Here is a 12,944-nt window from a genome sequence, read left to right as displayed (position 1 = left end):
AGCAAACTGATTATGGATTATAATAACCTCTACAAAATACCTTTATAGCAACACCTACGTTAGTGTTGGATTGAATAACTGGGGACTGTAGACTAGGTAACACATCAAAAAGACCATCACAGCAATTTTTTTTTTAAGGTAAAACATTTGAATAAGCTTTTTATAAAGAAGGATAGCCAAATGGTCAATAAACATATGAAAAGATAGCCTCAGTCCTCAGGAAAATTCACATTAAAATAATTAGATACAACCACATACAGCAAAATGGCTAAAATTAAAAAGATACAATACTAAGTGTTGGTAAAGTGTAACCCCTGGAAACTCTCATATCTGCTAAAGTTGAATGTATGCATATTCAGTGACCCAGCAATTTCAGTCCAACAGATTGTGTGTGTGTGTGTATGTGTGTGTGTGTATGTGTGTGTCAGAAATTCATTCATACGTAACCCAAAAGACATGTACAAGAACTTTCACAGCAGCTCTATAGCCAGAACCTGGAATTTTCTCAAATGTCCTTCAACACTACAATATATAAATAAAGTGAAATTCCATGATTCATTCAATGAAATACCATAATGAAAATGAATGAGCCACTGCTAAGAAACAGTAATGTGGATGAATCTCACACCATAATATTGTGCAAAAGAAGCCAATCATAAAAATGCATATTATATTCCATTTCTACCAGGTTCAAGAACAGGTGAAACTATGGTGGAGGGTATATGGAAATGGGTAATGAGGGAAGCTTTTTCAGTGCTAGAAATGTTCTATTTCCTGACTCGGGTGTCTGTGCAATCTGGGTGTGAGTATATAATCTGTATACTTAAAATTTGTGCTTATTTCAATAGGTGGTTATACTTCAGTTTTTTTAAAAGCCAAATGATGTTGGCATATTAAATACTTCGAAATCTGCTTTCAAAAAGAATGCATTTTTTTTTCTTTTCCGGGAAGTATTAAGAATACCTTCAAGGAATCAAAAATTTGATTACTAGAAAGGACCAAAGATACAGTTGAGTTTAACTCCTATATTTTATGAATGAGGAAATTAACACACATAATAGTGAAATTAGATAACCCAAGATGACACAGCTAGTTCAAAGCAGAGCCAGGATTTTGTATTGCAGCTCCAGTGTTCGTACCTCAGAACAAATTTAGTTTTCATGAGATCAGAACTTTAATCAGAGACACTGAAGCAAATTATTAAAAATTAGATAGCATTTACTATGTGCCAATCACTATTCTAAGCATTTTACGTATGGAAACAAATTTAATTCTCCCAATAACTCTGTGAAGTAAATAATATTACTCCCATTTTATAAATGAGGAAACTAAGACAGAGAGTTAATAACTCGTGTAAGTCACATAGCTAGAATAAATGGCATAGTCAGGATTAAAATACAGGCATTCTGTCTCTAGTGTCTGTGCTCTTAACTACTTAGCTATTATCCTTTAAAAAAAAAAAAACTCTCTATGTGTGGGGATGGAGGTGTTAACTAACCGTATTGTAGTAATCATTTTGCAATATATACTTGTATCTAATCTTCACATTGTACACCTTAAACTTAACTATGTTGTGTTGTCAAATTATCCCAATAAAGCTAGAAAATATTAACTAATTTAATTTTTAGAACTCTGAATAGCCACAGGTTTTTCAGTGATATACGTGAAAAAAATATTACATTGATCTATATAATTTATGGAAGGCACAGAGTAACAAAGGAAGTCATTAATAAAATGGAGGATGGAATCAAGATTCAAAATCATTTTTACTAACTGAAATGATAAACCAAAACTAATAAAGTTCAACTTAGCAGAGATAACTGTAAAGTCTGTATTTGCATTCAATTTGCTTTTTAAAGTTCTTTAATTGTGAAATATATCTCACATACAAAAGAATGTATATAATTTATAAGAACAAGTTAAAGACTAGTAATTTAAAAAGAACCCTGTACCCACTACCCGGTTTTAGAAATGAAAATCACTACTATTGTTGAAATCTCATGTGCCCCTCCCTAGTTGCATCCCCTTCTTCTTTTACAGAAGTGACCACCATATAGAATTGTGTTAATTATTCATGCTTTTTTTTATAATTTTACCATATGTAAATATGCCTCAAACAATATATTATTTAGTTTTGCCTAGTTTTGTAACATATAAATAACGATTTTGTCTATATTCTTCTATGATTTGCTTTTTTCAATCAATTGTGTTTTTTAGGTTCATTATTATCGATTAATTTAGCTGTACTTCACTTCATTTGTATTCATTGCTATATTACATTCCATTATATGAATGTACAAAAATTTTTAGTCTCCTGTCTTTGGATATTTGGATTGCTTCCAGTTTCTTGCTTTTATGAATAATGCTTCTAAGAACAATTTTGTATGTCTACTGATACACATGTTGCTAGGTCATATGGTATGTCTATTTTCAGCTTTACTAGGTAATGCCAAATTATTTTCTAGAGCCATATATAAAAGTTCCCCTTACTATATGCTCACCAAAACTGATAGTCAGAATTTGTAGTGTTTTCAATTTTATGGATGAGAAATGGTGTCTAATTTGCATTGGTTACTGGTTATTAATGATTTGAGCATTTTTCATATGTTTATGTTTTATGTGCATTTCCTCTTCTGTGAAATGTCTGCTCTTGGTTTTTTTCACTTATTGGTAGAAGCTCTTTATATATTTTAGGATCTGTATCAGTTATATGTGCTCCAATTATGTCCTGATAGTTTGGGATTTGTGGTTTCACTCTTCTGGATGAATAAAAGTTCATTTTCATGTGGTCTTTTCCTTTGCAACTTGCTTATATGTATTTAGTTAGGATTTTTTGTTGTTCTTGGGAAGATTCACCCTGAGCTAACATCTGTTGCTAATCTTCTTTTTTTTTAACGTGAGCCACATCATGGCCACGAACAGACAAGTGGTGTGGTTCTGCGCCCAGGAACGGAACCCGGGCCGAAGCAGAGAGGGCCGAACTTTAACCACTAGGCCATCGGGGCTGGCCCCAGTTAGGATTTTTTTTAATTTTATAGTTCCAAGAAGAAAGATATTCGCCTTGACAACTGTTCTTTTAAAAAAGAAAAAAAAAAAAAACCCACACCAGACTACACCAGAAAAAAAGTTTGCTGTAGCTGTTAAAAGCTTAATATAATTTTAGGCAGTAATGACCAGATCTTTGGAAGTACTGCTGTACTCTACATTATTTTAGGCCGTAGGTTTTAAGGGCTATTTAAACAAGCAGGGGTGACCCTAGACTCTGGAAGGAGGGGTTGGATCTGAAGACCAATTAAAGGAGCGCTAGCCTAAGAGACGTGATAGCTGTGTACAAATATTTGAAGGTTTATTATGTGAAAGAAGGAGAAAACAGAACTAAATGAAGGGGTAACAATTGCAAGGATGTTTTCAGCTCAGCATAAGGAAGGGTTTGAGCTAAAACCACCAACAATGGAAGAGGGTGCCCTATGGGGCAAGGGCTCCCCATCATATACCATTCAAGCAGAGGTTGACTGTCCACCTGTGAGTAATGCAGATCTATGAGTAAGAGGGTGAACTTCTAAGATCTCTTCCAAAGCTATAATTCTGTGAACGTCTCCAGAATTTTCCCTTATGTTTGTAATTAAGAATACTACAAATTTAAAAATCTATAATACTTTATTAAAGATTTGTAGGTTTATTTTGAAGTTTTGGTAGTAAAACTATCATATCTATAATTTTCGTATGAGACTAGAAATTTGGCAAGAGATACCAGTACAAACTATATTGTTTTTGCAAAAATACCAAGGTTCTCAGCTATTATATTAATTAGTAGATAGTATTTAAGTGCATGTTGTGAATGGAACAATACATAAACAGTTTTAAGCATATACTATATCTGTTCCTGGGACCAATAATCTACAATCCACAAAACTGAACGCTTACACGAAGAACAATAAAGCACAAAAAAAAATAATTATGCTACAAATCAAGAAAGTACAAAAGTGTTGGTAGATCTTGCTTCCAGAAGATTTCTGAACAGGCTGAAGGAAGGGAAAAATTCTTGATGTAGCAGTCAAATGGCCAAGGAAATTTTCATTTAAGGTATTTTTAAAGCTGTTCAAAAATGGAAAGATAGGGACTTTACAAAATTTAGGGAAAGACAATTCCAAGCATAGAAAACAGCATAGAAACTTTATTGCTGCCCAAATGATCTCACTAGAAACTATAGTATTTAGCATATTTAGCATTTAGCATACCCATATGGGTGGGAATAAACATAATACAGTGCTTTTTAAACTATGTCATGACTCATTAGTAGATTATGAAATTGACTTGGTGACCAGAATTTTTTTAATGAAATATAATTTTAGAATCAATATTCTAGAATAGAAACTACCAGAGGACATCATATATTGTAAAGGTAAATATGTTTCACAAAATTGTATATGCATCCTGGGTAACAATGCAAAATATATTTCTTTCTGTGAGACACAGTCAGATCAGAATGAAAGTTAATAGCATAGAAAGTAAGAGCTAGAATTTTAGATTTTAGAGACTAACTGCTTGGAGCTAAATACCAGCTTTGTCCTTGACTGGCTCTGTGACCTTGAGCAAGTTACTTATCCTCTCCTGTGCCTTAATTTCTTTATCAATAAAAATATAATGATAATAGTCCCTGTAGCCCTTGGAACAATGCCTGGACAATTATAAATTCTCAATACATATTAGCTAGAATTATGTTATTATTTCTTACTCTAAAAGGTCAAGTGTTCAATTACTAGCCAATTTTCTTGCAAGTTGAAAGCTTTTGTATCTTTATTGTTATATAGATATAGATAGTTATATATAGTTACAGTTTTATATGTGGTTACAGTATATGCATATAACTATATATGTATAGTTATATATAGAAAAAATATATATATATTAGCTATAATAACATAAATTAGATTCAGTATTCAAACTTATGTTCTGAGCTAAAAATATTTCAGAGCTAAAAATATTTTCATCTTTTTCTCCTACCTGAACTCTTATCACAAAAGCACACACACACACTCCCATGTACTTCCCAAGACATTTGTGTGTTTACACACATACTCATAGTCTATGCCCCAGACTAATTGAATTTTCCAGCTCTCAGCCTCAAGAGACTTAACTATCCATCATTGTTGCTTTGTGCATTTGAACCTAATGTTCTTTTTGACTCAAAAAGTCCTTTTACTTGAGAACCTACTACTCCTTTAAGACCAAGCTCAGGCATAACCTTCTCTGTGAAACTTTTCTTGACTCGCACAAAGACACTCCAGCCTCTGTGCTTTCGCTTAATTCTGTTTATAGCTCTACATACAATTTATTCATTTTACTGTAATAATCCATTTAAATTTATATCCAGGGCCGGCCTGGTAGCATAGTGGTTACGTTCGCGTGCCCAGCTTTGGCAGCCCAAGGTTTTTGGGTTCGGATCCCAGGCGTGGACCTACACACTGCGCATCAAGCCATGCTGTGGTGGCGTCCTATATACAAAAAAAATAGAGGAAGATTGGCATAGATGTTAGCTCAGGGACAATCTTCTTCACCAAGGGAAAAAAAAAAAAAAAAGGAAAGACAAGCCACAGGATGGGGAAAAAAATAAATCTGCAAATCATATAAGGATCTAGTATCCAGAATATGTAAAGAACTGTTCTAACATCCCAAATATGTAAAGAATCAAATTTTAAAAAATAATAAATAAATTTATATACATTCTTCTAGACTAATGGACTTCAAGATTTTTTTATTGTACCACTATTAATAGAAATTTTTAAAGAATGAGATAAAGATGAAGTACAAACTTTTAGAATAATTTTTAAATTTTGTATTTGATAAATAAAACATTTTAAAATCATTATAAAAATAATTTTATGCATTAATATATCAAATACTTTTTCTCTCATATATTATTAATAATCCTCCAAATGCTTAGTTTCAAATGTCTTGTCAATTATGATGACTTCATTCCATGTACAATCATTAGCTAATATCTCAAGGCACAATACGCATTTAGGGTGAAGTCTATTGTTATAGTTTTTTTGATAATTTTTTAATTTGTGATCCTAACTTTGTTACAAATACAATTATACTGTCATTGTAATTATGTGGCAAAGAGTTTGTAATGAGAATAAGAGATGTGTCAGCTCTGCCTTTTTCTTATTCATCTGTGCTTGTATTATTAGTATTATCTTTGATCTATGATTTTGCAAGAATGTTTTTAATTAGTCATACAAAAAGTGTAGAAAAATTATAAATATCCATGTATCCACCACTCACATTAAATAATAAAACATTATAAACTTTATACCTACAATGGAAGCCCTACAAAAGTCCTTTTTAGCCTCTTTCCCATTTTGTGAGGACTCATTCAGAATACTATGAGATATCCATAAATCCACTTACCAGGGCACACATAAAATTTAGTACATTGCAGAAAGCAAAAGAGCACAATGAATGATACCACTGCCAACCTCACATACTTAGAACTTCCTCCAAGATAACTTCATTTACTGTATGCAATATATGAACATCTACCTTGCAAACTGACAGAGGTGCCAGTGTCAACCATATATTACCATAGTAAAGTTTAATTTCCAATTTTTAGATAATAAATATAAATTGGAATTCTGATATGTTCTTCCTGCACGGCAGTGATTTATTTTGCAGATTCTCCTGATATTCTAACACCACACTTTGGAAGTCACTGCTGTAAACTATAAACCCCTCAGAAGCAGATATTTTGTTTAATTCCTGATTGTAACTGTGCCATGCATAGTACTTGTAAGAGAAGCTTAATAATGCAGTGGATATATATTATCTACTCAACTTGTATAAATTTTGACATTGTGCTGGCATTTGTTTAAAATTCTACCGTTATAAGAAGAAAACGAATTGTTGAAAATAAGCAGAGAACTCTTTTAGAGCAGAAAAGAGAAAACCCTGGATCTGTAGGACAGAAGTATAGTGAGCAAATGAATGTAAGTACAGTATTAGTAAAAATCTCTATTCAGTAGTGGAAAATTGCTTGGAAAACAGAATGCTCTTAAAGGACTATGCTCTTGCTGTAAAACTGTGTACCACAACATAAATATAAATATAGCCATAGCCATTGTGAAGCAGCCTTGGAATCTCAATGCTAGGAGCTTATTTTACTATACTTATTTGCTGTATTCTAATTAACCTATGTTATGAGCTACTAATGAAGATTTTAAACCAACTTTAAGAAATCACCATTATTATTTTATTTGTTATTATTTGTAGTCAACTCTGGAAAAAAACTGAGGTTATTCACAGCAAAGTTATTTAAATATATATATATATTTTTTTAAAGTAAATTAGAGCCATGGATAGAGGAAGAAGTATACTAATTATAAAAATTAATATAGTTCTATATGTTTCAATATCCTCTTTGGATCTGAGCTTCCTGGAAGACATGGCAAAAGGAAAATAGGATGAGTTATATAGTTCTCGGGGAATATTGAAAATGATTTTGCTTAAGGTACACTATATTAAAAGACATTCCCATTGAGGATCTTCTGTAGGGGACCTTGAAGTTCATAATGGATATATCCCTATTAACAGTACAAAAATGAATAAGGAGTTTCATTTGGCTGTTTGAAACAGAGATCTTCAATAAAAGTCAAAAGCATAGTAACGTTAATTTAAAAATTACTGGAGGTAATTCTCTGAGAGCTAAGTAAATGTGACCTAAATATGACATTTTCTAGAGGTCTAACTTTATACAAGGATTAAATTTAAAATAATAAAAAAATCCAGATGGGTGAGTGAATAGCATTTCACTTGGAGTTTCTACTTTAAATATCACTTCTCCTGAGTTTTTTAGTAGAAGTGGAATAGAAAGCATTATGAAGAATTTATATTCCAAGTTATAGGTTGAGGGTCCTGTTATTTGTATATTGTAGGAACTGTTGATTTTTTTATGGATAAGATTATTAATATGGAGAACAATCAACCATGATATAATCTTATCAGCAAAAGTCATTTAGTTATTTATTTATGTAAATAAAGTTATCCCATTACCAATGTATTCTTACTGCTTAATAAAAAACATAGTATTTAATTACAAATGTAACTTCCTGATTACAATTACAGTAATGCCTAATAAGTCTTTCCTTTTTAACTTTCCATGTTCTCATGAAACATCTCAAAATCTATAAAGTGAACAAATTTTTTTTCTTTATTTTTATTAATATATTTTGTGTAAAAGTAATGTGTAGTTATAACAAAAAAATGAACAAACTAAATCTTAAATGCCTATTAGTACCCTCTCTAAATTCATCTTTATTTTTCTGCATCTTATTTTGTTCTTCTGTGTCTTGCTCCTTTGTCTTCTGTCTTACTGCCTTTAGAGTCCATTTTTGTCCTTTCCAGAAGCCTCATTTGCACTGTCACATATACATCTTTCACTCACACACCCGCTTACACATCTTCCAAAGCCTTGCTAGCTTTAGAATAGTCAGTGTTTCTGAATCAAAATCAAGTTTTGAAGTTTAATTTTTTCATCCCTATTGTTTTGTTTTGATTTTTGGTTTTTGGTTTTGTTTCTTCCTTTGCTAGAGAGCCTAAAGAAGGGTTCAGTTACTATAGCACTGGCCCCTGTCACTTTGTCTTAGGAAACGTATTTTATCATACTGGATTTTTCCCAGTCCACTACTTCTATGTGAAGAGAATCTAAAAGAGATCAGTGGAAGATAGGAAAAGCACAATTGCCACTTTGTGCCAGGGCCTCAGTCCAAGGTGTCTCAAGTATATAATGGAGATCATTTAAGGCTATGAGAGCTGTTGAAAGAGGGCTGTTGCAGAAGCCTACATCAGTTACTCCTTAGATTAGACTGAACAAAGGCTAGGTATAGTCATAGCCAAGCAATTTTATCTGAGAGAAACAGTCATTTCTTAAAGTAGAACAGAATGAGAATGAAGAAGCAAAATAGATCCCTTGCAGGACATTTGGGCCTGTCCAAAATGTCCAGAAGACATTTGATCCATGCCAAAAGGTCCGTGATATTTGGTCCACGCCAAAACGTCCTTGACATTTGTTCCTATCCTAAATGTCCATGAGTATATTTGGTCCATGCCACATGGTTTTGGACAGGACCAAATATCAAGGACCTTTTGGCATGGACCAAATGTCTGAAAGACATTTTGAACAGGACCAAATGGTCCTGCAAATATCAAGCATGCTTTTGGCATGGACCAAATGTCTCCATGGATGTTTTGGACAGGACCAAAGTTGACCATGCCTTTTGGCATGGACCAAATGTCTGATAGACATTTTGGACAGGACCAAATGTCTGCTAATCAAGTAAACTATATCCAGGGAGGGAGAGTTGGTATCCCTCAGAGAGTGTTAAATGGGTGTACTAATTGCCAGCGCTCTGAGATTTCCCGATTCTATGCAGCATTAAGGCAGATATCTCCTTTTTAAGCTTTGTCGTCTAAGATACTTTCCTGTCCTTAGCATTAGCCATAATTAGAGGCTTTCGGCTAGTAGTCGTGATTTACCTTTACAATGGTAAACCAACTAGGTTACAAACCTTGAGGTAATTTTTTACCTTTTAATTAGCACTTTTGATTGCCACTCAACTTACTTTCCTCTTCCAAATATCCAAGACAACACTACAATCTGAAATTTTTCCAAAATTGACATAAAATATTTTTTAAAATATTCAAGTACCATAGAAAGTCTTTATTCCAGTAATTCTTGATTTCTGCTCCAAAAAAAAAGAAAATATACAGGTTACATGAACAGTGATAGCTGAAGATATATACAGCAAATAAGAGTTTTTTAAAGTCAATATATATATCATGAATTTTAAATATGAATTTATGTTCTGATTTAATATTCTATTTTTATAGCATTTTGGACAAAGTGTCCAGCTAAGTTCAAGTGAGCCAAAACAAACCACAAGGGGTACTTCTAATATTGAAGAAGGTATGTTTTAGTTTAAACATTATTGTCTGAGCTTTGTTCCCAGTGATTTCTTTTTTCTTACATGTATTTTCCCAAGTACTTACATAGTACATGACTGTTTAACCACCATTTGGGACCTGAATTCTCCTCACCCTGCACATTTAGGTTGTTGCCAATTTTTGTTTATTCTAAATAATAATGTATTGAACATCTTTCTACATCAAGCTTTTTCCTCACTTTTCATTATTTCCATAAGATAAATTCCCAGAATTAAAATTATAGTACTTGGTATGTAACTGGCACCCAATAAATATTTGTTGAATGAAACTCTGCATCTTAAATGAATACTGAATCAAAGGAAATAAGCATTTTTATGGCTTTCCATACATATTCCTAAAGTATTTTCCTAAAAAGTATTATCATTTAAAATTCTTCTGGGGTATATGCCAACTTGAGGTAGAATCACTTCTATTATTTGCTTATATGAAAAGCAAAGAAATGGTATTTTATTAGTTTTTATTTGTACATGTTTTATTAATAATATGCTTAATTGTTTTTGTATGTATATTTATTTTTGGTGAATTGTTTCGACATATTCTTCTTCCCTATAGATATTGGAGTTTTGGTATTTTCTTACTGATTTCTGAAAATTCTTCAAATAGCAAGGATTCTAATCCTTATATTAGTTGCAAATATTTTTACTACTTTATTATTTGCATTTTATTTCACTTATGTTGTATTTTTACATATAGAAGTATTACTTGTCATTTTTCATTCAATAAATGATTATTGAGAGCTAATTTCCTCCCTGCAGCTAGATATTAGATACACAATAATGAACAAAACATTAAAAAGTCTTGCCCTTTAGAAATTTAAAATCTATTAGGGAAGACTGGCCTTAAATAAACACGTTTTTAGTCTTTTCTTAGTGATTTCTCTGTTACTTTTAAGCTCAAAGAACCTTGCCAATACAGAAATTTAGAAATATTTATTTCTTTTTCCTCTAGATTGCTTTCATAGTTTGATTCATTAAAGTTAATTATTTAATTTCTTTGGAATTTGTTTAAATGGATGGTGTGAAGTGAAACTCCAAAATTCTTTTGTAAGCAACAAACTAATTTATTGAGTCCTCTCTCCTTTCTCTCAAGTCTTTGATGCTTCTTTAATCATTTGTTAAGTTCTTATATCTAACTGGGTCTGTTTCTAGGCTGTCAGTTCTGTTCAGCTGATAATCTAATTTTCTAATCTTTCCTTAAGTTCCTTTTCTCTTGCTCTCTTATTTATAACTCGTCTTATTTGCTATTATAAAGACAATCTACTTCATCTTGTCTTTGTACTACCAATGAATAACAAAAACACAACACAAAAAATAATCTAAACATAATGTATTTTTTCTTTAGTTCAGGAATTTTTATTACTCTAGGAATTTTTATTACCTCACTGCCATCATTTTGAATATCTTTTTTTTTAATCAAGGACGGGAAAATGCTAGATATAGAGGATCCTGATAAATAAAATGCCAAGTAATAGAAGATTTACTGAGTTTCTGTTTGTGAAATGAATACATACAGATATATGTCAGTTAAGTATGTATAAGGGCTCATCCCAAAGACAAAACAGGATCAAAGAATACTTAATGTAAAGTTTCTGTAGTTTCAGACAGTACTTCTGAGTTTTTGATGGCTGAAAACCTAGTGAATGCTTCAGTGCCTGAGGATGAAATTCTAACTGTCATGAATAGCAAGCAGCTACAGAAATCAAATCTGGCTTTAAATAAGACCCAGCGATTCAATATCTGTGCACTATCAGCTGAAGAACAGAAGATCCTACAATCCCTTAATCGTCTCAATGAAAGGTTACACTGTAAGTCTGGAAAAACATCTTTTGTAAGAAATATTATATTTCACACTTAGACAATTTTAATTTAAAATTTAATTTAAAAATTGAAAATAAAAATACAAAATGTATCCAGATTATCACTTACTTAAATCAAGTATATAATAATTAAAAATATGTTTGAATATACCATACTATTTCAAGTATACCTTACTCATGTCATTTATAATGATGCCAATTTCTTCAGCAGGCTTAACTGTCTTTTATAGGAATGTATGAATACACTTCCATTTCAGCAGTGTGACAGACTAGGTATCTGTGCTGACTATCCATCAAAAACAACCATAAATTCTGGATTAAGTACTTTAAAAATCTTAAATATAGCAATGAGCTGGTAGGAATATAAGGAATTCCTAAGACCAGGAACTGAATATAGATAAGAACCCAGAAAGATAAGGAGAGTGCTGCCTACTAGCTTTTGTCTTGAGGACGTTTAACCCACAGAGTGAAATTAAGCTGTGTTTTTCATGACCTCACAGAAGAAAGGGAACAGGAGACAAAATTCAGGGTCCACTCCAGATGAGTAGTCTCATAGACGATCCTCCCACCCTAAAACTGGGCTTCCCAAAGAGCTGCACTCTACAGAAACATACACATACACAGAGACAGAGAGAGAGAAGTGAAACAAGCTTGCATATCTTGAACTTCAGTATGGAGCAGATGAAGGTACTGGGATAGACACAGCAAACTTTGTTGATTACCTGCAGGGCACAGGTGAAAACTTACCAGGGTTAGGGGAAAGATAAAAGAAAAACACTTCTACTCCTGGGGGAAGAGCAAGAAACAGGCATGGGCCCAGATTATTAGAGGTATCCTGCTACTGGAGGAGAGGCACAAAATTCTCTTACACAAAACCTGCCAAAGAGACAAGGCAAGGTTGACTGCCGTGGAAAGAAGGAGTAGGATGACTAAGAAGGCACAGAGGACATGCCTAAGACTGAAGCTGGACCAGGACAACCTAAAAACTCCCCTATTTCCCCACCACGAGGCCAGCAAGTACTAAGTAACAAGCAATAGAAATCTGCTGGAAGAGAGGCAAGAGCATAGAGAGAGCCTCCTTCTATTGCACAGACATATAGGAAGGCCAAAAGCTGAGAGTGGAACA

At 32.7% G+C, this 12,944-nt stretch overlaps 1 protein-coding gene across 1 annotated transcript in view; it reads left to right on the top strand.

Annotated features, from left to right (window-relative positions):
- The window catches only part of CEP126 (centrosomal protein 126), a 77,580-nt gene that overhangs the window by 54,604 nt on the left and 10,032 nt on the right, over window positions 1–12,944 (top strand). Inside the window, exons 7-9 of the mRNA XM_058545350.1 lie at window positions 6,878–6,989; window positions 9,889–9,964; window positions 11,597–11,806. Coding sequence (XP_058401333.1) covers window positions 6,878–6,989; window positions 9,889–9,964; window positions 11,597–11,806 — 398 coding nt within the window. The remainder of the gene's footprint in view (window positions 1–6,877; window positions 6,990–9,888; window positions 9,965–11,596; window positions 11,807–12,944) is intronic.

This window comes from Diceros bicornis, chromosome 7, assembly GCF_020826845.1.
Source record: "Diceros bicornis minor isolate mBicDic1 chromosome 7, mDicBic1.mat.cur, whole genome shotgun sequence".
NCBI classification, from domain to species: Eukaryota; Metazoa; Chordata; class Mammalia; order Perissodactyla; family Rhinocerotidae; genus Diceros; species Diceros bicornis.
Note: the sequence above shows the minus strand (reverse complement) of the source record. Positions and strands in the feature narration are given on the sequence as shown.